The 26,224-nt window shown below is 43.0% G+C and overlaps 1 protein-coding gene across 3 annotated transcripts in view; it reads right to left on the bottom strand.

The window, feature by feature from the left end:
- The window catches only part of strip2 (striatin interacting protein 2), a 31,149-nt gene extending 5,758 nt beyond the window's left edge, over window positions 1-25,391 (bottom strand). The window contains exons 1-21 of one of the 3 annotated variants that reach the window (XM_040035100.1): window positions 24,972-25,391; window positions 20,030-20,099; window positions 15,615-15,689; window positions 13,709-13,843; window positions 13,356-13,476; window positions 12,013-12,081; window positions 11,219-11,325; window positions 10,969-11,096; window positions 9,667-9,855; window positions 9,252-9,302; window positions 5,857-6,089; window positions 5,149-5,214; window positions 4,997-5,060; window positions 4,624-4,695; window positions 3,405-3,479; window positions 2,995-3,092; window positions 2,090-2,216; window positions 1,179-1,279; window positions 904-970; window positions 701-805; window positions 309-513 (exon numbers count right to left, since the gene is read on the bottom strand). In XM_040035100.1, coding sequence (XP_039891034.1) covers window positions 309-513; window positions 701-805; window positions 904-970; window positions 1,179-1,279; window positions 2,090-2,216; window positions 2,995-3,092; window positions 3,405-3,479; window positions 4,624-4,695; window positions 4,997-5,060; window positions 5,149-5,214; window positions 5,857-6,089; window positions 9,252-9,302; window positions 9,667-9,855; window positions 10,969-11,096; window positions 11,219-11,325; window positions 12,013-12,081; window positions 13,356-13,476; window positions 13,709-13,843; window positions 15,615-15,689; window positions 20,030-20,099; window positions 24,972-25,082 — 2,269 coding nt within the window. In that variant the 5' untranslated portion in view covers window positions 25,083-25,391. The remainder of the gene's footprint in view (window positions 1-308; window positions 514-700; window positions 806-903; window positions 971-1,178; window positions 1,280-2,089; window positions 2,217-2,994; window positions 3,093-3,404; window positions 3,480-4,623; window positions 4,696-4,996; window positions 5,061-5,148; window positions 5,215-5,856; window positions 6,090-9,251; window positions 9,303-9,666; window positions 9,856-10,968; window positions 11,097-11,218; window positions 11,326-12,012; window positions 12,082-13,355; window positions 13,477-13,708; window positions 13,844-15,614; window positions 15,690-20,029; window positions 20,100-24,971) is intronic. The other 2 variants (XM_040035102.1, XM_040035101.1) reach the window with 2 other exon arrangements.
- Between the last annotated feature and the right edge of the window lie 833 nt (window positions 25,392-26,224).

The following is a 26,224-nucleotide window of genomic DNA, read 5'->3' as shown; positions in this document are numbered from 1 at the left end:
CACGAGTCACAAAACATAAATTGGTCTTTAGTAAATCAAACTGAACTGTGCAAACAGATTATGGGCTGTTCCCCAGTACACAAGGATATATTCTCTTCCCATGAGACGTGTTTTTTGACCTTTCGTCCACACATAAACAATGTTTTAGGTCACTGAAAACGGAGCTTCTGTGCACAGTGTTATTTGTAGCTTCTGATTGGCCAGTATTTTCAGATTTTTGGGGGTTTTCGTGATATTTTTCAAAATGTAAGCAGAAAATCCCTGCTTCAACAAATCCCAGCATACTGCTTCTGCCAGCTGCTATTTACCGTTTCCATAGGCCCAGTCATCATTGAGCCTGTGCCGGACCTTCTGGTAGATAGCCGACATGGTCTTCATGTTGCTCTTCCTCCACTGACGGCCCAGGTACTTGGTCTGAATCTTGAGCAGTTTGAGAACATAGAGCTGCATCATGGCCTGCTTCACCTTCAAAGCCCTCTTCAAGATGGGGGCAGACTTGAAAACAACCAGCATCTGAAAGAAAGATTAAATATAATGAAGCAAATTGAAGGCATCTTACAAACTAAATGTCCCTTTAACAGGATGCACACTCGTAAGGAGGCAGATATCACTTTGCATTCAATATAAAGATATTGAATTCAGGTGGGCGTTTCAACCTAAGGCTTCCTTATGAGACGCAGACTAATGCAGATTTACACACCATGGTCCTCGAGTGTTTCCACTTGGTCAGCTTGTTCAGGATTCTCAGCAGATTAATGCAGGAAAACAGATTCCTCCAGCAGAACTGACTGCTGTCTCCGGCTTCCTGAAAACACACGTGGAGACACCGAGATCATCATTAAACAGCGAGCGCTACGTTCTTAGCTGACTATTACTCATTGAGGCTCAATCAGTGTGACTCACCAGGCTCTCAGCTGTAAGCTCAGGCATCTCATGGACCACACAATGGGGAAAGTCCAGCACACATATACTATAGTGTGAAAACACAGAAGCAAACAACGAGAGACAAAAACTGATAACTCTGCAGATCAACCTGTCACCTGTAACTTAATGTGAATCTGTATGAACCTCTTTTAGGTTATTACACAAACAGATGCTTGTGCGACTGATCGTCGGAGGTTGAAAATGGTGACGTAAATGGCGCTATAAGTCGAAAGGATGAGAGAAAAGGATCCTACCTGTTTTTGGCACTGATGTAAGACATGATGTTCTGGTTAAAGAACTTGAGGATGAGTGGGATACAGTTGGCAAACACCAAGTGCTGGGAGACAATCTCAAACTGCAGGGAAAAAAAGAGGAGGCGGCAGTGAGGAACAGTCTGGAGAAGAGCCATGGCTGAAAATGCAACGGTTACATTTAGTGATATGTATTGGAAGAAAGGAAAGCCAATCAATCAGTCAATAATAGTAAAAATAATGCAACACATTTCAGACTTTTCATTGGGGGGTTATGGGGAAAAAAACAACCCAATATTACTGCCGAGTGTGGAAAAGATCAGGAGCCAAGTGGGGTCATTTCTCATGCTGAAGCTACAGTATTCATCTCAATGCCGAGTTTGTGAGGGTCTCAAACAATCCGCAACCGATTTGACTTCCCACTGGAGCCAATTTCCCCTTCAAAATTATGTCAGCATGTAATCTACTTTAGTTGCAACAGAGGGCGCTATCTTTCTAAGTTTACAGAGCAGCTTCTCAACTATGTAGATATCCCTTACTAGCATCAGAAAAATTCATAATCACTGAAGCAACAAAAAACTGAGATACTAAGCACCAGAAATGAGGATGAATCATTTTTCAGTGAGTTTTACGTCCTCACTGAGATGAACTCCAATTGTGAATCTGTGTGGCTGAGTCAGGGGTTTGCGAGTTGTGAGTGAAGATAAGGCTACAAACGTGTGAGGGGGGGAGGAGGATGAAATGGAGAAAGTGATGGCACACTTGACTGATTAATCAGGCGCAGGACTGGGGAGGTTACAGTGGGGGAGGTGTATGGATTTTATCAGGGAAGAGAGGTGACATGTAAGAGGAGGAAAAGTAAGTTAAGGTGTATGTAGGAGGGCACAGTGAAGGTGTCTGTGTGTGTGTGTAACCTGATAGATATGGTTGAGTTTGAAGTGCTTGAGGAGCAGGAGCAGCAGAGCAGAGATGGCCTTGACGATGATTTCCTTGTGCCGGTTAACATCGATTCCCAGCTTCATGCTCTGCAGGACGGTGATACTAAAAGAAACACACGCTGTAACTGTAAGGCTTTTGGGTCTTTAACAGTATAATCACTTCTCTGACAAAGTGACAGGCACAGAAGGAGACCGAATAAGATTTATTTTGGGCTTTTTAAAATACTTTTTTTTTTAGCCAGGACAGAACTGGAAGACACGCAGGAAACAAACTGGGGCAGACTTGAACCCAGGCACCCTGTATGGCCTTCTGATGGCTCTGCTGCCAGCTCAGGCAGGTGAGCGAGTGCGTAGTTTCAAAACATGCTCACCAAAAAAAAAAAGAAATGGATTTCAGCCATGAAAATATCAGACATCTTTCTTTCTTCTGAGTGGGTGTTTTTGCATCAGGAAAACTGTCTCTCCTTTCATTGGCGTGTCAGCGAATCTAAAACAGAGCCATCCTACAGACCACGAACAACCCACAAGTAGTGCATTTCCACCAGTGCTAACAGCCAAGAAAATCCATAAGAAAAGCAGGCTGTTTTTTTTTCTTGCCAAGCGATTAGACAAAAATAAAAATAAATCGTACATAAACAGCAGTGCAAAGATGCTCCCGAGAGAATTTCTTTCTTTTTATTCCACACTGCATCTTTTTTTAATTATCGCTGAGCATTATCAGCAAAAGTGTGTTTACTCTTCAAAACTGTCTCATCTAAATATGGCTCTAGATATCTACAGCATCATGACAAAATAAAGAAAAAAAAACAAAACAGCAGCACGGGTAGGGGAAAGAAAAGAAAGACAGTCAAGGATCCCAGCAGTCTTTCTGCAGTACTTACGGCATCTCCTCAGGCAGCACATCAGCCAGGATGTTGATGGAGTCCGTTTTGGCTTTGGAGGTCGGAGCTGCAGCGAGCAGTAGCTTCAGGAGGGCAATCTGATGCAAAAAAGAACACAAAAATAGAGGAATAATAACAGGCTAATCATTCAAGTTTCTACAGCACCCTCTTAAAAATCTTGTAAGCTTTTTTGTCCTCCACAAAACACATTTCATATGAGATAATGTGCAATAATTTAATGCTAGCTAAAAAAAAGAAGCACGAAGTGCTATCAGAAATATGATTGAAACCAGTACAGAGACAGTTGCTAACCACTGAGACTCTGTGTTAGACTATTAAAGATTTAATGAGCTGGTTTTATTAAACAAAGGTCAATAACTCCGGTGAGAATTTAATCATTAATCACTCACCACATACTGTGACAGGTTGGGAAGCATTCCCAGGTACAGCATCTCTGCTGCTGTGTCCTCCACTTCCTCTTCACCCTGGGAGATAACACGTGCATACAGTGGAAAGTCAACACTGAGTGCTCAATATGGCAACATTCGAATCTTTCTTCCAAATTTAAGTTCAAACACCTGAACAAAGGCAGATATAAGCTCAACACTGACAGAATTGGGGAAATTAGAGCCAATCACATGATGTGATCACAGCCAATCGATCGAGTTAATGTTGCTGAACCAGACCTATATTCACGTTCATGCTCAAGTTTGACATCAGCCACTGTATTTCACACAGTTTTAATGTTACCGCGCTGACAACATCTGTCCACAGGCAAAACAATGTCTTTGTATTGGTGAGAATTAACAGATCTCTGGATCACATGATTCCTTCTTGCAGCCAGTGTGGTCCTACTGGCTTCACCTGCCCTGGAGGTGCTCCAAAAAACTGCAATGCTGTGGACTTGTGGCTGATTTAAACTTCTGCAGTGAATCTTTGTAGAGACCACGACATAACCTACATAAGCATTGAGCATGGGGCTAAATACTTTGCAGTTATGTGAATTAGATCTATGCAGTATCACGCATATATATATTTCCGGTATATATAGATATATTTTTCATTTATGTTCACCTGCTGTCACAAGCTGTGGGTAGTGACTGACGGGATAAGGTCATGGACACTAGCAGCATGAATCACATTCACAGGTGTTTGTTATCACCCGCAGAGTTTGGGTGAGGACCTCAGACATTTAGGATGCAACCTTCTGCTGGGAAGCCTGGGGTCCTATGATTCATGTACATGTCAAGTAAACGCCCGCGGCAGTCACTGGAACACATCGGATACACGGAGGCTCCAACAACACTGGAGCAGAGATGTTGCCGTGGCACCAGCACGGTATCAGGCAGGTGGTTTACGGCTGTAGCTGATCAGTGGACAGAGATCTGAAGGACCGCTTATGCCAACTGTGCAAGATGCAGTTCTAAACCTTAAATATGTATAGCTGGCAAAGAGTTTGGCTTGATGGGAATGGTACTTTCTTCATTTTTAATGTATTTGTGAGGTTACTGTGTCTGGTGCATAAGCCTAATAAGTCTGAAATCAGGCGTGCTTGGAGAAATCATTACAGTTGTGCCTGCTCCCTGTAATACACTCTATATTATACACAAGCCTGGTAGGATTGCTGACCAGAGTCAGTGGACACTGCTGCAGCTCCTCTTCCCTTTTGATCTGCACTTCAGCAATGGACATGTACTTATGCTGGAGAAAAAAACAAAAACATATGAGAATAATTGTTAATTAGCATCGTCGGCTGACACCCAGAGCTGTGTGATTAAGCATATCAGTCTGTTCTATGAAGACGTTATGGATTTTTCAGTGGGAGGCCAATTTCAAGAGGATTCAACGGTGTGGGAGTATTGATTAACGGAGACTATATCCACAAGGAAGTGGATATGGGCATCTAGAAATGTGAATTTGTGTAAGAATGACTTACTAAGTCAAAAACATAATAAAATAAAATAAATAAATAAAATAATCCCACAGTGATTCCCACACTCACCTGTTTAAGAGTCTTGACACTCTCATGGATGGGTCTGGGTAGGCCCACCAGGGTTTCTGTGTCACTGTAAAGTAACGAACAGCACTCGAATGAAGAAGTCGGCAAAAACTGAATGAATACAGATATTTAACAGTCTTAGATGAAGCACCTACTTCCCCAGAGTAAAACCGATGAACTTGTTCCTACTCGTCTCGAGGAAGTGCTCGATGTCTTTCTCCCTGAAGACACAGGAGCAGACTTAAGCGAGATTTAAGCCACAAATATGTGCGCACACACCCACATAAACGCACACAACACAAGGTCACAGCGTACTGCATCAGCTCCCTCTCAAATCTCATCGGGCACACGGTGTGCTGCTGCTGTTCTCTGTGAGAAGGGTTAAGAACCTCCTACTGATCAGAGTCTAATCACCATTGTGTGATGCAGCGCTCTGACCAAAGAAAAAAACACACAGTAACGAGAGCGCCCAGTGACACGGCTCAGTTAAAGAAAAGGCTTTAACTGATGCACTGCTATAACGTGTTTGTCTTCTCTGAGATGTATTATTCAACAGCAGCCCCCTGCAGAGACACCCAGGCTCCTGTCTGAAATACACAGATGGAGAGCATATTGTTGGACGTTGGCGAGGAGAGAAATCTGGAGGAGGTTGTGTTTAAGATCTACTTTTAACTTCTCGAAACCAGGGTGGGAAACAGACACCACCTTCCCGTCATGTCTCAGCTGAAGTTTCCTGTACCCCAGTGGTCACCGTGGTACCAAACCAACCAATCCTTTGGAACCTTTGTAGAATAAAACGTCATATCATGAACAACTTTCTGACTTTTAGGAATACAGATTGCAACAACATTTTTTTTATTAACCTGACTTTAGGGGCCCAAGGAAGACCTTTGGGGAAGTTGACCCTCTCTGTCGGTGGTCTCAGAGGAGGTGGCGGTGGTGGCGGTTGGATGATGACGTCGCGGTCCAGAGGGTCTACCTCACCCTCAATACCACTGTCCGTGTCCTCAGGGTCCTCCTCTTCGTCCCGGGCGTCGTCGTTCTTAAAGGGGTCTCGCTCGTTGTACGTGTCCAAGCTGTCCTGCTTGACCAGGGGCTGGGAGACAGAGGGGAGAGGAGGGGAAGGAGGTCAGATATGCACCTACTGTGCAACCAAGGAGTTAGCAGCTCATCCAAATTTTTAAGACATAATAAATTCCAGTTTTCACTGCAAAACCAAGAAGTGATTGAAAATCCACCATATAAACTTTACCTGTGAGTTTATCAGCTTTAAGCACCTTTTTCTCTGCAAATGTATATAAAATCATGCAAAAGGAATTAAAGTGCTTCCGTCTAGACTGCAGGAAGCAGTGCGCCAGATACCATTTTTACTCCATAAGACGATGTGTTTTAATTAAAGTGCAAAAAAATTCACACGCATACTAAAAACTACACACTTTCAGCTCAAGCGTTCCATATGTGGTTATTAGTTGGACCTATAGTATATAATTTATAGCAATGCAGCCTCAGTGTGAGGACTCTTCAGGGACAGCTGAAGCAAACCTGCTGCAGGAGGAGTATTAAAGAAAGCTGCTGACGGAGGTATTTGTGAGGCACCACATACTTGTCACACTGAAAACACACAGCCTTAAAAAAAGTGTGTAAGTGTACCTCAATGGGAAATACATCTTCTCCTCTGCTAAAGGATAGCAGAGGAGAAGATTGACTCCACTATTATGCATCATATCACCTTAGCACAGAGGCTAATTATGACCCAAAGTGAAGCTGAAGTCATTACATGTTGAGATTTACATGTCACAGTTACAATAATGAGAATGACAAATGTGCACAGCTTCTTAACAGCAAAACAGACCGCAATATATCTGCACACACCCACACAGACCTGTGAAGTGGTCTAATTACACAGGAATGAATACACCTGTGTGGGTGGATGTGTATATGTGTGTGAGTTAAATATGAAGCTGTATACAGGAGGCTAGCTTTAGGGATCTCCACCTCTATTGCTCACTTAATATCAAATGTCATTATTTTGAGGCAGTGATAGCCTTCCTCTTAACCTTTAAATAGAAAGAGGGTGGCAGCTTCCCCTTGAAGCTAAACGAAAGTAATTGACATCATTCCATATTAAATGTAGCGTTATAGCATCTGCAAACACCTTTAAAGCTCACTAATTAACACACATTAGAAGCAGTAATAGCAGTCTTTTTGACGTTTGGAGGGAACTATGTGTGTTTTATCAAAATACTATCAAATACTGATACTATACTAATACGCAAAGCTAAGCTAACTGTTTCTTTGGGCTTTTTGGTCATTGATATTTAAGCTGTCAACCAGCACCCCTAAAGCAAATTATTGAGGTTTAGAGCTAAATTATGTTTAATAATAATAATAATAAAAAGTCTATAAAAAAACCTTATAGGAGGATATTTATTTGTTTTTGTTTTTTAACATTAGCTTAGAGTTGGGTTAGCTGTTTAATTGCACGTCATGCTACACCAAACCTGGAGGCATTCGGCCCTTTGCATTATTATTTACTTCTGAATCCTATTTTTCCTTTAACCTCACTGAGGCCGGTCAGGCACAGGCAGTTTGTCCCATTTTAGCCACCAAACACTCTTTGATAAAGTCCCCTGCTACATCAGCTTTTATGACTGAAGAAGCCTAAAAAGGAGTCCAGTTGCCTTCACCTCAAGTGCGTGAGACTGAAATAAGCTGGATGGCTGGAAACCTACACAGACACATGTTTATTACGCTTTAAGTCTTTATGCTAAGCTAACAGATATTCCGCATAAAAAACTGAAGCAACAGATTTCTTGAAATGTTCTTTTAACTCTCTTAGGTTACCGTGTCCTGTCAAAAACCTGTGAAACAAATGTGATATATTGAAGAAAGACTTCCACAACACCACAAGCAGCATGTCTGATTAAACTTACCACACACCACACATCTGCACTGAAGAAACGGGTAAAAACGCAAGCGGCAGTCTCAAAAAGACAGTGTTCATATTGAACTCTTAAGTGCCAAACACACACACACACACACACACACAAAGCATCTTTGTTTTCTACTTCTACAATGAATGATTGTGGTAAGAGTGCAAGCATCAGGCATGAGTCAGCGTTCGGGGCATTAGTTGAGCTACTGGAGTTGATGTACAGTATTGGTGTATCAGTGGTAGCGCTAATGCTAAGTGAGCACTAATAGTGAGTGTATGGTGGGAGCGAGGGAGTGGGAAGAGGGAGAGGAGAAGGTGAGACTGTGTCGTGAGCCATTCTCTATGGAAAAGCCATTCTCTGCTATGTGGGAGGTAAAGCTAGTGGTTTTTTCTACCAGGGTTAGGGGGCAACTGCTTTTAATGCCATCCATTTACGAGAGAGGTCAACTGAAACCTACAATACAGCACCTGCAGAAGTAAAACTACAGTAGCGGTGAGCTCAATTCACCTCCTCAATGAATGCATTTTAAAGACATTGACCCCTAGTCCACACTCTACGGTGCAAGGTGATTTTTGAGACCAAACCCAGTAGCAATGTGATGAAAACTACAAGGGAGATGCTCCTACTGTTGATGTCTGAAGTGAGCTTTCTTTATGGGACTGCTCCAGCGCCAGTGATTACAGCCAGCAAGTCAGCCCTGTCCCTCAAACCCTGCCGCCCCAGGAGGAAGAGGAGGAAGAAAGAGTAACGAAAAGAGGGGAAAATAGTGGAATATGAGCACAAATAAAAGAGGGGAGAAGACAAAATGGAAAAGCAAAGCGGGGGAAGGGAATGAGGGACACTTGGAGGATTAAAACAGAAGCATGCAAAAATGATTAAAATAACAGGAGACTTAAAGGAAAGCAAAAGAAATACACACATGTGCATGAAGCTGGAAACAATTAAATGGAGTATTAGAAATTAGGCAGAATGTAAGGCTGCACCAAAACCATCTATAACATCAGAATTTTGCCAATCCATTATCTATTCAAACACTAAAGAGTTTGCCCAGTGGATAACTTCAAACTCCAATTTAAATCAGGTAAATTATCTGACAAGTGCAGTGCATCCGGTCGGTACTGGATGAGTTTTAAATGGCAACAGTTAGGACACGTAGAGGACAAAAGTAAACGCAGGTAGAAGGAGAAAAAGGAAGCCAAAGAGGCAGAGAGAGGAGATTTTGCACGGGGCGGGTTGCAGGGATGTGGGAGAGGAGTGCAAAAAGTCTAGCTCAGTGCAGAAAGAAAATGCAGGAGAATAAGAGGGAACTTGTGGGTAAAGACCTGCTTCTTGGGAAAAGGACTGTCTCCTTCCAAGCTATCAACAAAGGCACTCTGTGGGGACACAAGGAAGGAAGAGGGGCAATTAAAGAGGAAGCCTGTCGAGTCAAACTTTGTAGTATTAAAAAAAAAATAGAGAGGCTGGGATTCTCAAAGCTGTCCGAGCACCAAGATCATCTGTGGTCACTGACTTACAGCAGGGAACTGATGATGTTGGAACTTTTGGAAAAAGGTGACCCAGCAAAGAGTTAGAGAGTGAGAGTCTACTAGGGTAGATAGATGAAACTGATCAACATTACATTAGTTTGTATTAATAACAGCATGCCAGCAATATACACTAAAGTGACACTGTCACCTAAACGTTGTCTAAATGGATTTAGCTTCAGTGTGAGATCCGTGTGTGCTTGAGGGCTAGTACCCTGCGGCTGCGGCGGCCTCTCTTCTGCTGCTGTTGCTGTTCGATGAGCTCCATGGCGGAGGCCGGGGGCGAGGCCGCTCTCATGGCCCTGACCACCTTGATGCTGTCCTCTGGCAGTGGGGGCAGGTTGAGACGCTCCCGGTGTCGCACCTTCATCTCCTGGAGCTCCTCAAAACCTCCCAAAGTAAACTGGAAGACAGAAAAGACCCAGGTAAACAATGATTCGTTATAAAATATTACCAACTAAGTTTAAGTAATGTCTATTAACAGCGGAATCAATTTTGTAAACAATAATGTGTATGTGTTAGTCCCCATAGGGAAATAACTCTTCTGCATTTAACCCGTTCACCCAGTGGGCAGCCACCAGTACAGCGCCCAGGGAGCAGTGTGCAGGGACGGTACCTTGCTCAGGGTAGCCGTTCAGTGGATTCGAACCCCCGACCTTCCCATCATGGGGCAATATTAGCCTGTTTGACTTCCCCCCCAATCAACCAATCACATGGCAGCAACTCAGTGTATTTAGTCATGTAGACGTGGTCATCACTACCTGCTGGAGTTCAAACTGAGCACCAGAATGGTGAGGAAAGACAATCCAAGTGGCTGAACCTGGCATGGTGTTAGTGTCAGATGGGCTGTGTATATTTCAGATTTTCCACATCATAGCCATCTGACAATGGTATTAAAAAAAAGGAAACTATCCAATGATTGGCAGTTCTCTGGGAGAAAATGCCCTGTTGACGCCAGGGTCAGAATCTGGTGTAAACAACATAAAAGCATGAATCCATCCTGCCTTGTATCAACCGTTCTGGTTGCTGCTGGTGTAATACTGTGAACATTTTCTTGGCACACTTTGGGCCCCGCAGTGGTAATTTTGTATCATTTAAACGTCACAGCCTACAAAACACAGTACTGTTTTTGACCTTGTCATGCCTTTATGGCCACAGTGTACCCATCCTCTGACTGCTGCTTCCAGCAGCATAAAACCAGATGTCAATGCAACAGAGTAGCAAATTTACAGCGACTGTGCGATGCCATCATGTCAATATGGACCAAAATCTCTGGGGAATATTTCCAGCACCTTGTTGAATCTATGCCACAAACTATTAAGACAGCTAAGAAAGCAAAATAAGGCCCAACCAGGTACCAGCAAGGTCTAAATAATGAACGGGGCGCTGAGTGTTTGTGAAACTTGTTTTATTTAAAAAAAAAAAAAAAAAAAAAAAAGCAAAACAAAAATGCAGACATGGACAGAAATAGATTTATTTGCATTACATGCAACAACCATGACTGTAACACACTGACCAGTATTGTTTTCCACAGCAGCAGTAGTACTTTCTTCATGGGGAAGTGTGGCGCGTTCATGCTGCAGAACTTGGTCACCATGGTGAAAAGCAGTAGAGCAAAGGGCTCTCCGTTGTAAAGAGGAGAAGCTGGAGGGGGGGGGGTCAAAGGCAATGTTTTTAAATGGAATAAAATGACATGCAGCATGAAAGCCAATGAAAAGATATACTCATGCAACTTCAAAATACTGAATAAACACACACGCACACACCGAGCTCATTCTTGAAGGTCTCTCTGGCTGCTATCCACTCAGGTCGGTCGTCTTCTGTTTGCACTCTAATGGTTTCCACCATCAAGTACATGATGCTCAGTAAGACTCTGCGAGAAAAAGAAACATCCAAAGAACTCATCATGGACACATTGAGGTTATGTGTGCATTTGTCTGTGTGTGGCATGCATTTAACTGCTGCCCTGATCAGATATAATGGCCCTAAATGGCCTATAAGTACAAGAATCATTGATATAACAGAGGAAATTATAAGCAAGTAGCGCTTGGTTTTGCAAATTGCTCGCGCATTTAGGAGAAAATAATCTCCGAGCTCTGGCTGGATAATGCAGCCATTCCCTCGTAATTATCTGATGCAATACAGGTGGTGTTTTGTACATTAAATGCTTTGTTCGCTCAACAAAGCTTCTCGCTCGGTTCAAAAGGACTATAATGGCTTTCGGTTCTGCGGCAGTAATTAAGGGCAAATCCACTCGTCTAGCTTGTAATTATTTGTAAGTGTTCATCTAGGGAACGCACAGACGGCGCTACTGTATGTGTGTGAATCGTATGATTTCATGTGTTTGTGTGTAAGGCCTGTTGTGTTAAAAAAAAAATCAATTTCATTAGGCAGAAGTAGAGTGAAAATGAATGTGAGGACAACAGTCAGCGAATACAATTACATTTTGCAGATTAGGCCAGATGGCATGAAGTTAAGCACTTTGGTTATTTTTAAACGGTATTTATTGGCCTCCTGATCCGAAGCAGACAGGAAGTTGAATCGGTTTTATGCTGCTTACCTGAGCTCTGTGCTGTCTGCAAGAGAGATGGCAGGCTTCCTCACGGCACTGCTGCACGCCTGGCTGTTGCTGCGGGAACAAACGCTACATGATTTTAGTGGATTATCTGAACGTGGCAAGCCAGTCTCTGAATGCATCGCAGGTGAGACTACCTGTACCTGTATGATTAACACTTCATCATGTTTTTCCTGCTCGTCTTGCTGAAACCGCCCTGCTCTGCAGCTCTATGCAACTTGAAGATGCCTCGCAGCAGCTTATGTAACAACAAAGCAGCACTGAAGCCCAACTGAGGCTGACACCAGCAGCAACAAAGCTGGCTTGAAGGAGCCTTTGTCACGCCACGTTCCCAGTGAAGGGGTCTGTTGATCACAGGCGGCGCGCTACCTATAGTCTCTCCTCAGCAGCCTTTTGTGTGTCTCTGCCTCTCTGAAGTAATGAAGAACAGAGGTGTAGTGCTATGTATCCAGTTACAATGCGCTCCCAGTATCATTACATTTGTATATGACCATGTAACTAAAGTGGCAAGTTTGCATACATTAGTCATCTTTAACTGACCACATCATCAAATGATGGACTGGATTTATGATTAGATCACAGCCATCTGTCTGTTCAGCTTCAGCTTCATCTCTGCCTGGCTGACCATCTTCATCAGCATCTGCATATTCCTCACTTCTCTCTCTCTCTCTCTCTGTTTTCTCTCTGATCCCCAGGGAATGCTAGCCCCTCTCTCCCTTGCTTATTCTGAGTTAGACTAAGACGTGAACTTGTATTTGTGTTTACAAGGCAATTACTTTTTCACACAAGACGAGGTTGGCATTTTCACTCAATTAATGATATCATCATTTACAAAACTGCATTTTGTATTTACTAGTTTATATTTGTCTAATGTTAAAAATTGATGATCTGAAACATGTAAGAGTAAGAAATATAACAAAAAAGAAACTTTTTCACTGCACTGCAGGGGCATGTCTACAAGGGGACATGGGATGGCAGCAGCATGCTTCTATGCCAGCCCATAAAAAGCTTGTTTGAATCTCCACTTTTCTTATAATAAATCTGCGATAGGACAGAGGTTTGTACCTCAGTTTTCTATAATTGTTCTATTATTTTTTGATAATTTTGTTTTAATTAAACAGTCTGCACTCATTCTAAGTCAACCCGCCGGGGGCGCCCCAGCGAAGGGGACCCGAACGGGCATTGCAGCTGAGGCGATCCACAAGAAGGGCGAGGAGGGCGATGGAGCATCTACTCCCCCAGGAGCGCTTCGCACCCCAGCCTGGAAACATCCCTGCAGCACTGCATAAAGAACAATGTTACATTTATAACCAGGGTGTCTTACTCACTCTATCTCCATGCTAAGCAGCTCCAGCAGTGCTGTGAAGATGCCCATGTCGTACAGCAGGAAAATGTTGTGCCTGGACCAGTGGAGGACATCCACCTCTGTGTCACACTCATCAAACACTCCTGGAGAAACAAGGCGAGAAGTGATGACTATTCGAAGCAAATGATGGCAGAATAGCAGTGACCGGTGTAAATAATGAAATCCTTCTATTTCAGGTGCTGTGCACTCTGGCTCACTGTCACGACCTTGTTGAAGACTTAGCCATGGTTAATATTAACAGCAAGACATGTGCGTTTCTTCTAAAACCTAAATGTCTGCTGTGAAAAAGGCTTGTATTTTGTGCAGCCCACACACCCTGAGCCAGGTAGAGGATGGCCCTGGCCACCTTCAGCCTCTTGTCCCTGTCCGTCACCTCCAGCGCGTCCAGCAGCCTCATTACATACGCCCTCTGCTCCTCCACCGTCAGCTCGATCCACCGCCTGCCTCGAGCTGCAGAAAGGACACAGAAACAAAAGGTTCAAGGTTGCAGTCAGATAAATTTAATTTGTATTTTTTTTCTGTGCCTTAGAGAACTCCGAGTGTATCTGTGTCGACTTTTTCAAAGTTTTGATGCACTTTGCAGCATTTTTTAAATGCGAGTGGAGGAAAAAGTGAGGAAAAGAAACTTGAAAACAATCTGAATCTACAGGGAAGTTAATTTTTCAAAATAACAAGAATAAATAATTTTATAATAATGACACAGTCCTCGTACCTTGGTTTGCTACGGTCAAGGAATGATGCAGTTGCTACGTGCTGCACTAAAGCCGTTTCCTATAGTAACATGGATGTCGTAAACCCAGGATTCTCATTGGCTGTTGCACAAACGAGGTACTTATCATTTCCTGTTCTCGTTAGGAGTTTTCTTCATCACAGTGGATTACATATCAAACAATTAAGATGTGATTAAAGTGCAAATTTCCAGCTTTAATTTTACTGCACTGTGCCGTGCATGCAATTAATTAAGCTAACTGCAAAAGTAGCTGTTAGTTCTGCCATCTGGGAATCCATTATATTCAGATATTTTGGCAGACTTGTATGTTGTGGCTCACTGCATTAGCTCTGGAGATAGCTGAAAGCAATGAGGAGAAACCTGATGTATGCTTTAAAAAAAACACTATTTTTAAGACTAGCAAAAACTAAGTCTGAGTGCACCTCAAACAACTACAAAAACAGCAGCACTGCAGAAATGTCTCAGTCTCTAGCAAGGACTATGGGATTTATTTCCTCCCATCTTCTACTCTTAGACTCTTCAGTTGATTAGACAGGCAGTGATAAGCATTAAGGAGTAAAGCATCCTCACTGATCTCTTTCAACTTAACACACTCTCACTTGTGCAAGGAAAACACACAAAAAACGTTCTAATTTCAGCACACATCACAAAAAACGTTTTTTTTAAAACAGCAAAGACCATCAATTAGACGTGCCTTGATAATAACTGTAATTCATGAGAGTGACTGGGAGGGTAGCAGCATGAAACATTGATGAGCTCTCACATGCTACACTAACACGTCCACAAAAAGGACGAGTCAAACAGGAAACCGCACATATAAACACTAATGGAAAGACAGTGATGCAAACAGGCAGCTCTGTCCTCTGTTCCTCCATAAAACAGTGAAGCTCTCATCTAATTCTGCTATTCATCATCACACAGCATGGAGGGAAAGTGACAGACGGCGAGGACCACTCACTTCTGATTCAAACTGTCTACAAAGGGCGCCTCGACACCGTCTCTGCAGGACTTGATGTAACGCCCTAAACCTAAAAATAATACCTCCCTCAATACAGAAAACCCGACTTTGTCACAATAAAATAAATCAAGAAGAAAGTTTTTCTTCTTGCTCAACAGGAAAAACGTAATTTAATGCAATTTTCCACACAAAAGCAGATAAAGCAACACCGTATTAAAGCTCGATCCTGTCAGGCTGATAATAACGCCGACGTACAGACTGGAAAAGCCACTTTGTTCTCGATAACCAAACGTTAATCACATGCTTTAAGGGTGGCCCCTTCAATCTGTAGGGATATCAATTCTTTGAACAGCTTAAAAGAGCAGAGCTTTGATGTGTCTGCTCACCCTCGCCTCACCTCACCGGTCAGGTTGTAAACCACAGCAGCTCATTGAACACGTCGCTTTTACAGCCTTTAGTGTGCAAGTGCAATTTTGTAATTCTGGAACTTGAAGGGACACACACACGCACACACACACACACGCACACATTACCATGGCTTCTGAAGTCCTCCTCGAAGTAGTCTCTGTTGAGGGCAAACTCTGGCTCTTCTGTGTAACTGTAGAGCTCTGTGGACACAACAGAATACAATCAGGGATGAAATAAATACTATAACCCACTCAGTAATGGAAAACCAATTTCCAGTTAATTCTAGAGCTTGAGAAGCAATTTAAACCCGCTAATAATTCCCCAAGAGTAAGAGAATGAAAAGAATACATCAGAAGAAAGATGAGCCTCCTAGCAGAGGCTTCGAAATCCTACAGCGCCTTGTTCTCGAATCAAAAGATTTTGAGAAAACCTGACCTCTGACCTTGACTTTAAGGTTGAGGTCACCGAGATTCAAACTCGCCCGAGATCTTTAGTAGATATACCTATGGTATCAACTCGAAGCTCCTACGTCAACTTGCTCTTAAGTTATCACATTCACAAACTTGCGTGCGTCCATGCTGCCGGCCCGGCGAACTGACGACAGTACCCCGTCAGGCTTTTAAAGTTAAGGGCTAAAAATGAAATGCTCAAATCCAGCACTCCCTAAACTGCATTGTGCAGTGTTGAAGCTGTTCAATATTGCAATGCAATTGGGATGTTTTTGTAGCATCTGCTCCAAAAGGCTTGGATAAATCAAACCATGCTGTGGTATTTCAGTCAGCAGTCGTCCAGATGAATTATTCCGTAGTATCCCAAGAGTCCTAGATTTCCTTGATAGAAAAGAAATTCACATTTTACTGATTTTCAGAAGGTTTTTGAGTCTGCAGACTTGTATAAGCTCTAACTAAATAAATGTATTTACTGTTAACATTGGAGACAAAGAATTAATTGAAGACGTGTTTATCATCAGTCTGAATTCATTTCCGGCTTCATATAATGTACATATAAATAAACGTGATGATAAGATGTCCCTCCATTATAGACCAGTACAGTCACACCCAGAGACGTGCGTCTGACAGGTTTGTAAAGAGCTAGGGATGGATCTGAATGAGAGTCCAACAGACACTTTTACGTGGTAGGAATCTGTTAGTCCCAAGGTAGACCCACCACCAAACACCAAACATCAGTCAATCACAGGGCAGCAACTTAATGAATTACACACAGTCTGGATGACTGTGGATGTACAATCTGAGCATCAGAACGGGGAAGAAAGGTGATTTAAGTGAATGTGGCACAGCCGTTTGTGGATGATGAGCTGGTCTGAGTATTTCAGAAACTGCTGATCTAATGGGATTTTCACACACAACCATCTCTAGGGTTTACAGAGATTGGCTTGAAAAAGAGAAAATATCCAGTGAGCGGCTGTTCTCTGGAAGAAAATGCATTGTTGATGCAAGAGGTCAGAGGAGGAATGTCAGACTGTTTTGAACTGATAGGAAAGCAACAGTGACTCAGATAATCAACCAATACAAACAAAGTATGCAGAAGGGCATCTCTGAACACATGGAACCTTGAAGCAGATGAGCTACAGCAGGAGACCATACCAGGTGTCACTCCTTTCATCTAAGAAGACGCTAAAATTACCATAGGCTCAACAATATTGGACAACAGAAGACTGAAAAAACACTCAAATTCTACTACGATATTCATGAACAATCTGATAGGATCCATCATGCCTTGTGTCAATGGTTCAGGCTTGTGGTGATGGCGGTGTGGGCATTTAAATGTCACTAAGAATTAAGTCCATTCTGAAGGATAAAAGGGGTCCAACTCAGTACTGGCAAGGTGTAACTAATAAAGTAGCACATACTCTGTAACCACAGCTGTATGCATGTAAACAAGGATGCAGATCCACTAACAAGCATGCAAAAATTCAGATTTTTTTCTTAAAATCACTCTGCATCCATCTCTCTAAACAACCTTCATTCCAAAGCCCTGCAAAACCAAGAGCTAAGCCTCACAACAACAGTGCTGTGCAAACACCGATTAAAATAACCCAAATAACAATGCAGTGCAAAGAAAACGTATTCCGCAATCTACTAAAAGCCAAAGAGATTATGAATTGGCAAAATATCCGTCCGCCCACGCTCGACGGGTGAGGTCAAGACACAGATACACCTCCATCTACAGCGAAAAACAACAAATTTAAATTTCAATATTATAGCGACACTTATAATAAGACACCTACATCAAGACCAGCAGGAGAATGAAATAGGACGACTTTGCAGCCCACTACGCACAACACAAAAAGCACACATGCACATGACAAACTGTAAATGCTGCATATAATTAAGGAGATGAATTATTTTCTGCCGTAAGTTATAATATAATAATGAAAATTCAGGTTTGTATGTATGCATCCCCTTCACATTCACATTATTGCAACCGTATGATGTTTATTATATGCTCTGATGCTTTGAGCAGCTGTCCTCTTCGGTCTGTTTCACGCGCAGTCTAAAGATCCGTCACACACTCCTGTTCTCGGAGCAGTCGTCATTCCCTTACCCCGAGGAGCTGTCGGCAGAAAGCCGCGGTGACTGTCTTGCCCGTTTGTGTGTGACTAACCTTTTTGGCAAATCAGCTGCCGTTTGCCATCTACCAGGTGGACCATCATTCTGACTTCAAATCGACACACTTATTCAACGTTTCTCTCAGCACACCAGCCGGATCGGAGAAAATAAATAATATGCTCTCTAAATAATCTTTTTGTACTCGGCCCTGAAAGGAACATTATTAACCAAGCTCCAAGTCAAGTACAGGCCGTTACCACCTTACACAGATGCTGCGGTTCTGAATGAATAATCACAGTGTTAATGATTAGTGTTAGTCATTTTTTCTGTGCGTGGCAAAAAAAATTAAAAAAAATACCAGCACGCACCAAAAGATTTTTGTTCTGCGCCTTCATCGCTGTTCTCGCCGACTCTCTTTGTTTGCATGTGTAACATAAAACAGCTGAAAGGATCCTGAGGAATGTGGATGTTTGATTTATTTTTCAAATCAATGGCACATTCTCGTTCCTATGCTAAGTAGAAACAGGGGTGTCACCGTAGGAATTCTGTGGGCGAAGAGCTCTGTCATGCATAACAAGCAGACATAGATCTTTCATCTGCAGTCATGAGAAAGTTTTCACAGCAGTCTATACAGTCCACACTCACTGCTTCCATAAGAATTAAGAGAAAAAGAAGCAGCCAGGTCCTGCTATTCAACACTAGATTTGCAAAGTTGCATCTGAAAAAACCGGTTACAGCTGACAGCTGCCCCTCCCTGATCCTGGTTCTGCTGGAAGTTTCTTCCTGTTAAAAGGGAGTTTTACCTTCCCACTGTCACCAAAGTACTTACTCAGAGGGGATTGTCTCACGGCTGGGGTTTTCTCTGTATCATTGTAGGGTCTTTGCCTTACAACATAAAGTGTTTGAGGTGACATTTGACTGTAATAGACACAGCACCATGTTTGATGGAAAGCACACGCAGCATATTAGAGCAGACATCTGATACCAACTATAAAGCATGGTGGTGAAGAGGTGATGATTTGGGTTTGTTTTGCAGCCACAGGATCTGGGTACCTTGCAGACAGATCAACCGCAAAGTCCTCTGTATAGGTTGGTTTGGGCTTAAAAATTGGGGGATATTTTCTTGGCATATTTTGGATCTCTTAGTACCGACAAAGTATCTTTTAAATGTGAAAGCCTACTCCAATATTGTTTAACCATGTTCTGATGTTCTGCGCCATGTCACAAAGCTCAGATCATCTCAAACTTGTATTCTAAACATAACTGTACTCAAATGGCCTTCACATTTGAGTCCATATCTGAGTCAAATGTGAGGCTATCTGTCTGACAGCTAAAGCTTGGCTAAAACTGAGAGATACAGCAGGATAATGTTCCAAAACAATCCAGCAAATCTACAAAGGGAAAGGCTGAAAAAGAAAAGAAAAGAATCAAAGAATGACTGCAGTGGCCCAGTCAAAACCTCAATTCGACTGAAATGCTGCAGTGGGACCCTAAGAGAGCTTTGTATAAATGAACGTCAGTGACTCTTAATCAACAGAAGCACCGGTGTAAAGAAGAGTGAGCCAAAATTCCTCCCCAACGGAGAATATTTATTATGCACAGACTAGATGCACAGCACTGCATCGAGCCCTGTGAAAATGTTCCTTTTTCACATGACTGTAAGTCTGCTCTGGCAGCTTTTCGACTGACAGGTGTCCCAACACAGATTGTCAATCGAGTCGCTGATCTGCACCTGCATCGTGTTTTCGCTTTTGGTGGCTGTTAAAGTAATTTTATTGGAATCGTTTGACGAGTAATATGGCCCGCTGTGTGGTACTGACCATCCAGATGGCCGTGCTCCATTTTTGATGGGTGAAACTTCGCACCTGTCATTCAAATACGGCCACAAAAGCGCAGCGGTGGTCAAAATGGTAATTCTGAGGCTTCGAATACAAAGTCCAAAGCCAACGGATGACGGTCTGTGGTCTTACCAGAGAGCTCTGCAGTCAGTGTGTCCGTGTCGCCGTACTCAAACTCCAGGTTTGGAGACTCCATGGAGCTCTGCAAGAGCAAAACACACATTAGCACACATAATGTAGCTGAATTCAGTTAATCACAGTTTCCCCAAACGCCCACAGACATTGAAATAGATGCAAAAACATACTGTGGGATATTTACATATCCCAACACCTACAATTACTATGTACTCGGTTTGCACTCACATCCATACACACATCACCCACACACACACACACCGTGGCTTTTTACTGGTGGCTGTTTTTTCAGGCAGTGCTGATTAGTCATTTACATCTTTCCTCTGAGATCCTCTTACGCAGAGCCACTCACTCATGGTTACAGGTGCTCTCTATGGACGCACACAGCTACCGCTTTAATCAGCCTAATTGAACAGTCAGAGAAGGCTTTCCCTAGCCAGCACCAGAACAAGAGGAAAGAGAAGGCACAGGAGTCAACATGCCCCCACCCCCATATCAAAGCAGATTATCCACTGTATCCAGGAAAAGGTCTCTCTAAGCTCTGACATTAGCCTCACCCTGTGATTTACAAATACCCACGAGACAGGCTGCACACATTTTCTATGTTTCACGCAATCGCAACACTCAAAATCTGTGAGCGTTTGAACAGTATGTGATCCACGCACCCGCGCGCACACACAGTCATATTTAGAGCGTAACCTTAGGGCAAGACAACTGAAAAATGTAACTTTGTCCGAGATCTCGCCAAACTAACAACACTCCCAGCAGCCTCAGACTCTTTTGTCTAGCTAGCATAATGACCAAGACAGACCTAATAAATTATGAATGCATTTTATGAAGCCTTTCTCAACATCTAAACAAGTAAAACCAAAGTTGGGAGGGTAAGCATGTAAACGCACGCACACAACAGAGGGAGATGGGCAGATAAGCTCGCAGAAAGGCCTGCAGTCTCTGTCCTTTTGAAACAAATTCATTTGCAGGGAAACAGGATGCACAGTACACATAATGACACCTTACTAACTTGCACCAAGACACACTGCACAGTAAGTAGCATGCAGCCATACAGAGAGGCTTTTAAAACCTTGTAAGGGTAGGAACAAAGTGGTGAAAGGGTTGTGCTTGATAATAACGTGAAGCAAAATTTCTCTACAGGGATTATAAAAGATTCATGTTATGCTAATGAGAATTAAGAAACGCTCCTGGCAGCGCTTAGCTTCAGGCTGAGGGTGTGAGCCGTGTTTAACCCTGTGCAAACCGCCCTGGGGACCGGTCCAGGACTGTAAATAAGGATCTGCTCTCTGACTCAGGCATCCTGGTTAAATAACTGTGTGCTGCCATATCTCCTATAAATACCTGCTGCAACCAAGTCAGCAAGAAGTAGAATATGCAGGACATCAGATGGCAGTTTGTTTATGACCGAGAGCCTGAGCAACACAATTTGATGTCATTACTGCACTTGTAAACCAGGAAATGAAAACCACTTGGGAGTCAGAATGATTGAAGGAAAATGCTTATCGTGACCCTTAAAGCAGCAGAAGGGAGGCTCTGCAGTGTTTATCCTTGGCTGTCTGTTTTTGAAGGGGGCGGGTGAACCAAAGCTAGGGGGATGTTGGTGACAGTGGTAAGGGTTTTATTTTCCAGGGACAGTTATGAAAAAGAGCCATGTCGTCATTTTAGACGGATTAACACTTGCCGGGGAGGAATTACGGCACTCACAGTAATTTACAGAGTCATCTACACCTTGAGTATTAATGTCTTCACATTACCACACTCTGGTTAGTGTATGTGAGAAAGCGCTTTACACACAGACAAGCCCACATGATAAAACATACACAACAGAAAGCCCAGGAGAGCAGAGGACAGAAATTAGTGTCATCACAAGACCCTAACTAGAGCTCAGCCAAAAGTAAAGAATAGATGGGAGAAATGCCTTTAAACCATGTTTTGAGTGTTGCTGTTGCACATTTTGTCCACCAGGGGGCAACTTCCCTATTTCAAACATATGTTTGGAAGGTAAAGGAGTAATCTTTGACAATGAAATCACTGTTTTTTAAGGTCCAAGATAATTAAAGAATCCAAAGACTTATAAATAAATGCACATAACAAATATTAGAGAAGTATGTTTATGTTTTTTGTGTCTGAAAGCAGAAAAAAAAACATTGGCCGAAATATCGAATTTTCGTCAATTATCGGCATGGTATTCGTCTTAAAACTCCCATGTCTATTAGGCTCTAAATCTAACTTATAGCTTTAAGGTAAGTAATGCTGGTACCAGAACCAACAACAACATTTCTGATAGTGTGACATTCCTACTTCGGACTTGTTCTTATTTTTGGTCTTCTCTTTAACTTCATGCATTACAAACACATGTTTCAGAAAAAACAATTTTGTCAGGCAACTTTTATCAAGTGAACTTCATCTGATTAGTAGCTACTATAATATTACAGCTAAAACCATCCTTTATTAACATTATTCATCATTAATAATTAAACAATGCATAAAATTCCAAGGATTACTAGTTTTCTTAGTCGATTAGTTTTATGCAGAAGAATGTACAAAAATTCAAGAAAAACAACCCAAACTGTTTAGCTTACACTGAAAATTGTGTGACCATGCAAGAGCCCACTCCTGAAAGTAAAAGTGATTGAGGCGACTTGTTTTCAAGGCCTTTAACACTTTCACTTAGGCTTAATTAGCCTTGATAAATTACTTAAATAGATTATATTACTGAGTCTCTTATAGTCCCTCAGTCCTCCATTGGCATCCCTGAAACTGAAGTTAACTCCTCTGCCCAAACCGAAATGACATGTCTCTTTATGTTTCTCTTTAATTCTCATGCCTCTCCTCTCTCTTCTTCGTCTGTTGCTACTCTTACATTTCTCCTTACAATTACCCAGTCTCTCTCTTCCACTCCTTCATTTTTTCCCCCATTCACTCTCGTTTACCATTCCTCTTCTCTTTGCCGCCAGCTGATAACCAAAATTGCCACGGCTCCAAACTGAACTGGCACGGCTCCTGTGTTTGCACGCTCTACACCGCATCAGCGTGCAAACACCGGGCGCAGTGTCAAGGCTGAACGCCCCCTCTCCTACCAACATATGCCAACATGGACAACCGATGACCACTCCAGCCAGCAAGACAAAGTCACGTACACGACTGAGTAAGGTTTGAGATTCCTGGTTCAACTGTAGAGGCCAGGGAATCTCATTCATTCACCCCCAACCCCCTATCCCACAATCCATTGACCGTATGATGAATATGCTCTAGTTCCCCCAAAAAACATTCAGCGTCCTCTTTCAAAGCACTCTGAATGGTTTCGGCTTCAACGCACTCTGAGTAACATCTCTTATGTATCTGGACCGAGTAACCCCACCAATGAAGCCCATCATCTAGTAATTTTTTCATGAGGAGGATGAATTATAGCTGCCGAGCACTGAGGGAGCCTTAACAACAAGCCTCGCCAGTCAAGTTTAGAAATAGCGGAGGAGATTACAGCTTACAGGTCCATATTACAGAAGGTGACTCCCATAAGCAGTCTACGGTGGCTCTAAACACTCTTTAAACCACAGAAAATATACCTGTTCAACAGCTTGTTTATGCAAATAACTAATCATCCAATTATGTGGCAACAAGTCAATACATTTAGGCATGTAGATGCAGTCAAGTCGGCCTGCGGAAATTCAAACTGAGCATCAGAATTGGGGAAGAAAGGTGATAATCTACTGGGATTTCTCCGATGGCAAGACTGCTTCAAGCTGATAGGAAGGCAACGGTAGCTCAAATGATCACTTGTTACAACCAATATGTGCAGGAGAGCATCTTTGCTGCTGAAGCAGCAGAAGAGCACAATGGGTCCCACTCCTTCCGGTTAAGAAGAGGAAACTGAGGGTACAATTTGGACAAGCTCACTAAAATCAGGCAGAAGATTGGAAAAAAAACAAACATTGCCTGGTTGGATGAGTCTCGATTTGCAACAGGATCGATATTTGGTGCAAATGACATGAAAGCATTGATCCACCCTGACGTGTAGCAATAATTCAGAAGGCAATTATAGTCTAATAGTGTAGGGAGATAAAACGCATTACAAATTTAAACTTTCTAACTCACAACGTTTACGCTGACTACATATTCTCATCATTTGTGCCTCTCTGTTTTTATCAGTTTACAATAGATGATAACTGCCTCCAGAGCTAGCTAGAAGGCAGAGGAGGGCACCTGCTGGTGATGTGTATGGGACTGGAAACAACTGTACATTTAGTGGGACTGTAGCATCCAAATTAGGTCTCTGACGCGCCCCAAGCATTCATATGTATCCCAAACAATTCTAAATTTATAACAGGCCAGCATCGGCTTATTATTGTGCCACCAGTATATCATACTGTAGTTCAAACCTCAAAGATTTTAAATTTGCACATGTTTTATTGTCTGGAAGCCACTTTTATTTCAGTTTCCAAGAAAGCGTACTAAACCAAATCCCTCCTTTCACAAAGATACCAAATAAAACCAATAAATGCTCATCTGAGGGGCAGGCGGACTGCCAAAAACCGATCCGATTCTCTGATTGATTAAATGGAGGATGCACTCCAGATGCCATAAGGACACCACGAGGACATAAATATGATATGCAGTTGCGTTCGGTGGTCCTGGGAGCAGCAGTCACATTTCACCACCTGCAGTCCCCCACGCTGAGCACCGCTGTAGGATTACCGCTGGGTTATTTATAGGAGCCGCTGCCAAAATAACACCTCGCCGTCTGCCCGCATGCATGCAGGCATGCTCTCGAGCCAAGACGACGACTCGCTGCATGGAAAGGACATTCAGCTGATCTGAAAGCTTCCCAGCAACAACACACACATACACACACGTACGCACACACAGCCGTCCAGTGCGCTCCTGTACCAGGAGCTGTGGGAGCCCGCTGTGCTGTACTTGAATTTACCTCTGACTCCTTCTGCTGATCCTTGAACACATCTTTCCCTTTCGGCCTCTGTCTGTCGCCGTTATCGTTAAGGTTATTAATGATAGGTACCTCCATGTCCTCCGTCTGCATCTTTCACGGTCGGCTCGGCTCACTTCCTCCTCCGCGGATAGTGCATACCGGTCCGGTGGACAGCTCAAGACTGCACCGCGTCAGGAGGGGGGGGACCGACTCCGGAGAGCCAAGTTGAGGATCTCCTCCTCCTCCTGCTGCTGCTGCTGTTGCGACTCCCCCCCCTCCCGATATGTTTGATTCGCTGTCCCTGCTCGAACCGAGAGGGCGGAGTTATATAGAGTCGCATCAGCTGACACATGGAACCAAAACGATGTCAGTGTACTAAAGTGGAGGTTGAATGGCTCAAAGTATTAGAAGCACCTACATCTTATAAAAAATAACTGCTGCATCCCCTTTGCTGAGCTGCCACACAGTCTGCCGTCAGCCGTGATGTCACTGTCGCAGATCACTTCACGTGTGTGCATCTTCATTTGTCATTTCACCTCCTGTCACTTTCCCCTGTGAATTATTGATGCGTGGCTGTGAGGGGATTGTCCTGCAGACTGAAACACACACAGCCCCCTGACTGTGGAAAAACCACTTAAGATGACATGATTGGAGTGAACAGTTCAGAGCAGGCTTGTGCCACATGGCCTAGGGCAGTGGGGGAGGTGAGAGAGTTCAAGGTTAAATAGTAATTTACTGGTGGTTAAATCCATCGCAGGCCAAGATCAGCAGACACAACACAGGAGCTACAAAAACACAGTGATGTGAGGAACTCTAGAGCAAGCCAGAGGAGCAGCGGGAACTTGTCTAAATGTAACTCAAGTAGACTCCCTTTCAGAATTTTATGTGATTTCAGTTGATGGACGATTTTTTTTAGGAAGGAAAATTGGATTTATGAAAAAACATTAACTGTTTAGTTTCATGGTAGCAGACAAACTGCAAAGTACCTACAGACAGTTTTCACAAGGACGAGGTTTCCTATTTTCTGTTATAAATTCCAGGCTAAAGTTCAGGTTTGGTCTAAAAACTATCCCAATGGTATCATCAGGGTTAATTTCTCTTAAAGGTGGGTCAAGGCAGCTTCAAAAGGCCTGACTACAGACTGTATGTAAAAGATGGCAGCAGACAACAGTGGTGGATCTATTCACATGACAGATGTAACATTAAGTTGTTCACTGTAGGGTTACGTGAATAAGGCTCCAGTGAACAAACCT

Source organism: Simochromis diagramma, unplaced genomic scaffold, assembly GCF_900408965.1.
Source record: "Simochromis diagramma unplaced genomic scaffold, fSimDia1.1 OVJJ01000816.1, whole genome shotgun sequence".
In the NCBI taxonomy this organism is placed as follows: Eukaryota; Metazoa; Chordata; class Actinopteri; order Cichliformes; family Cichlidae; genus Simochromis; species Simochromis diagramma.
Note: the sequence above shows the minus strand (reverse complement) of the source record. Positions and strands in the feature narration are given on the sequence as shown.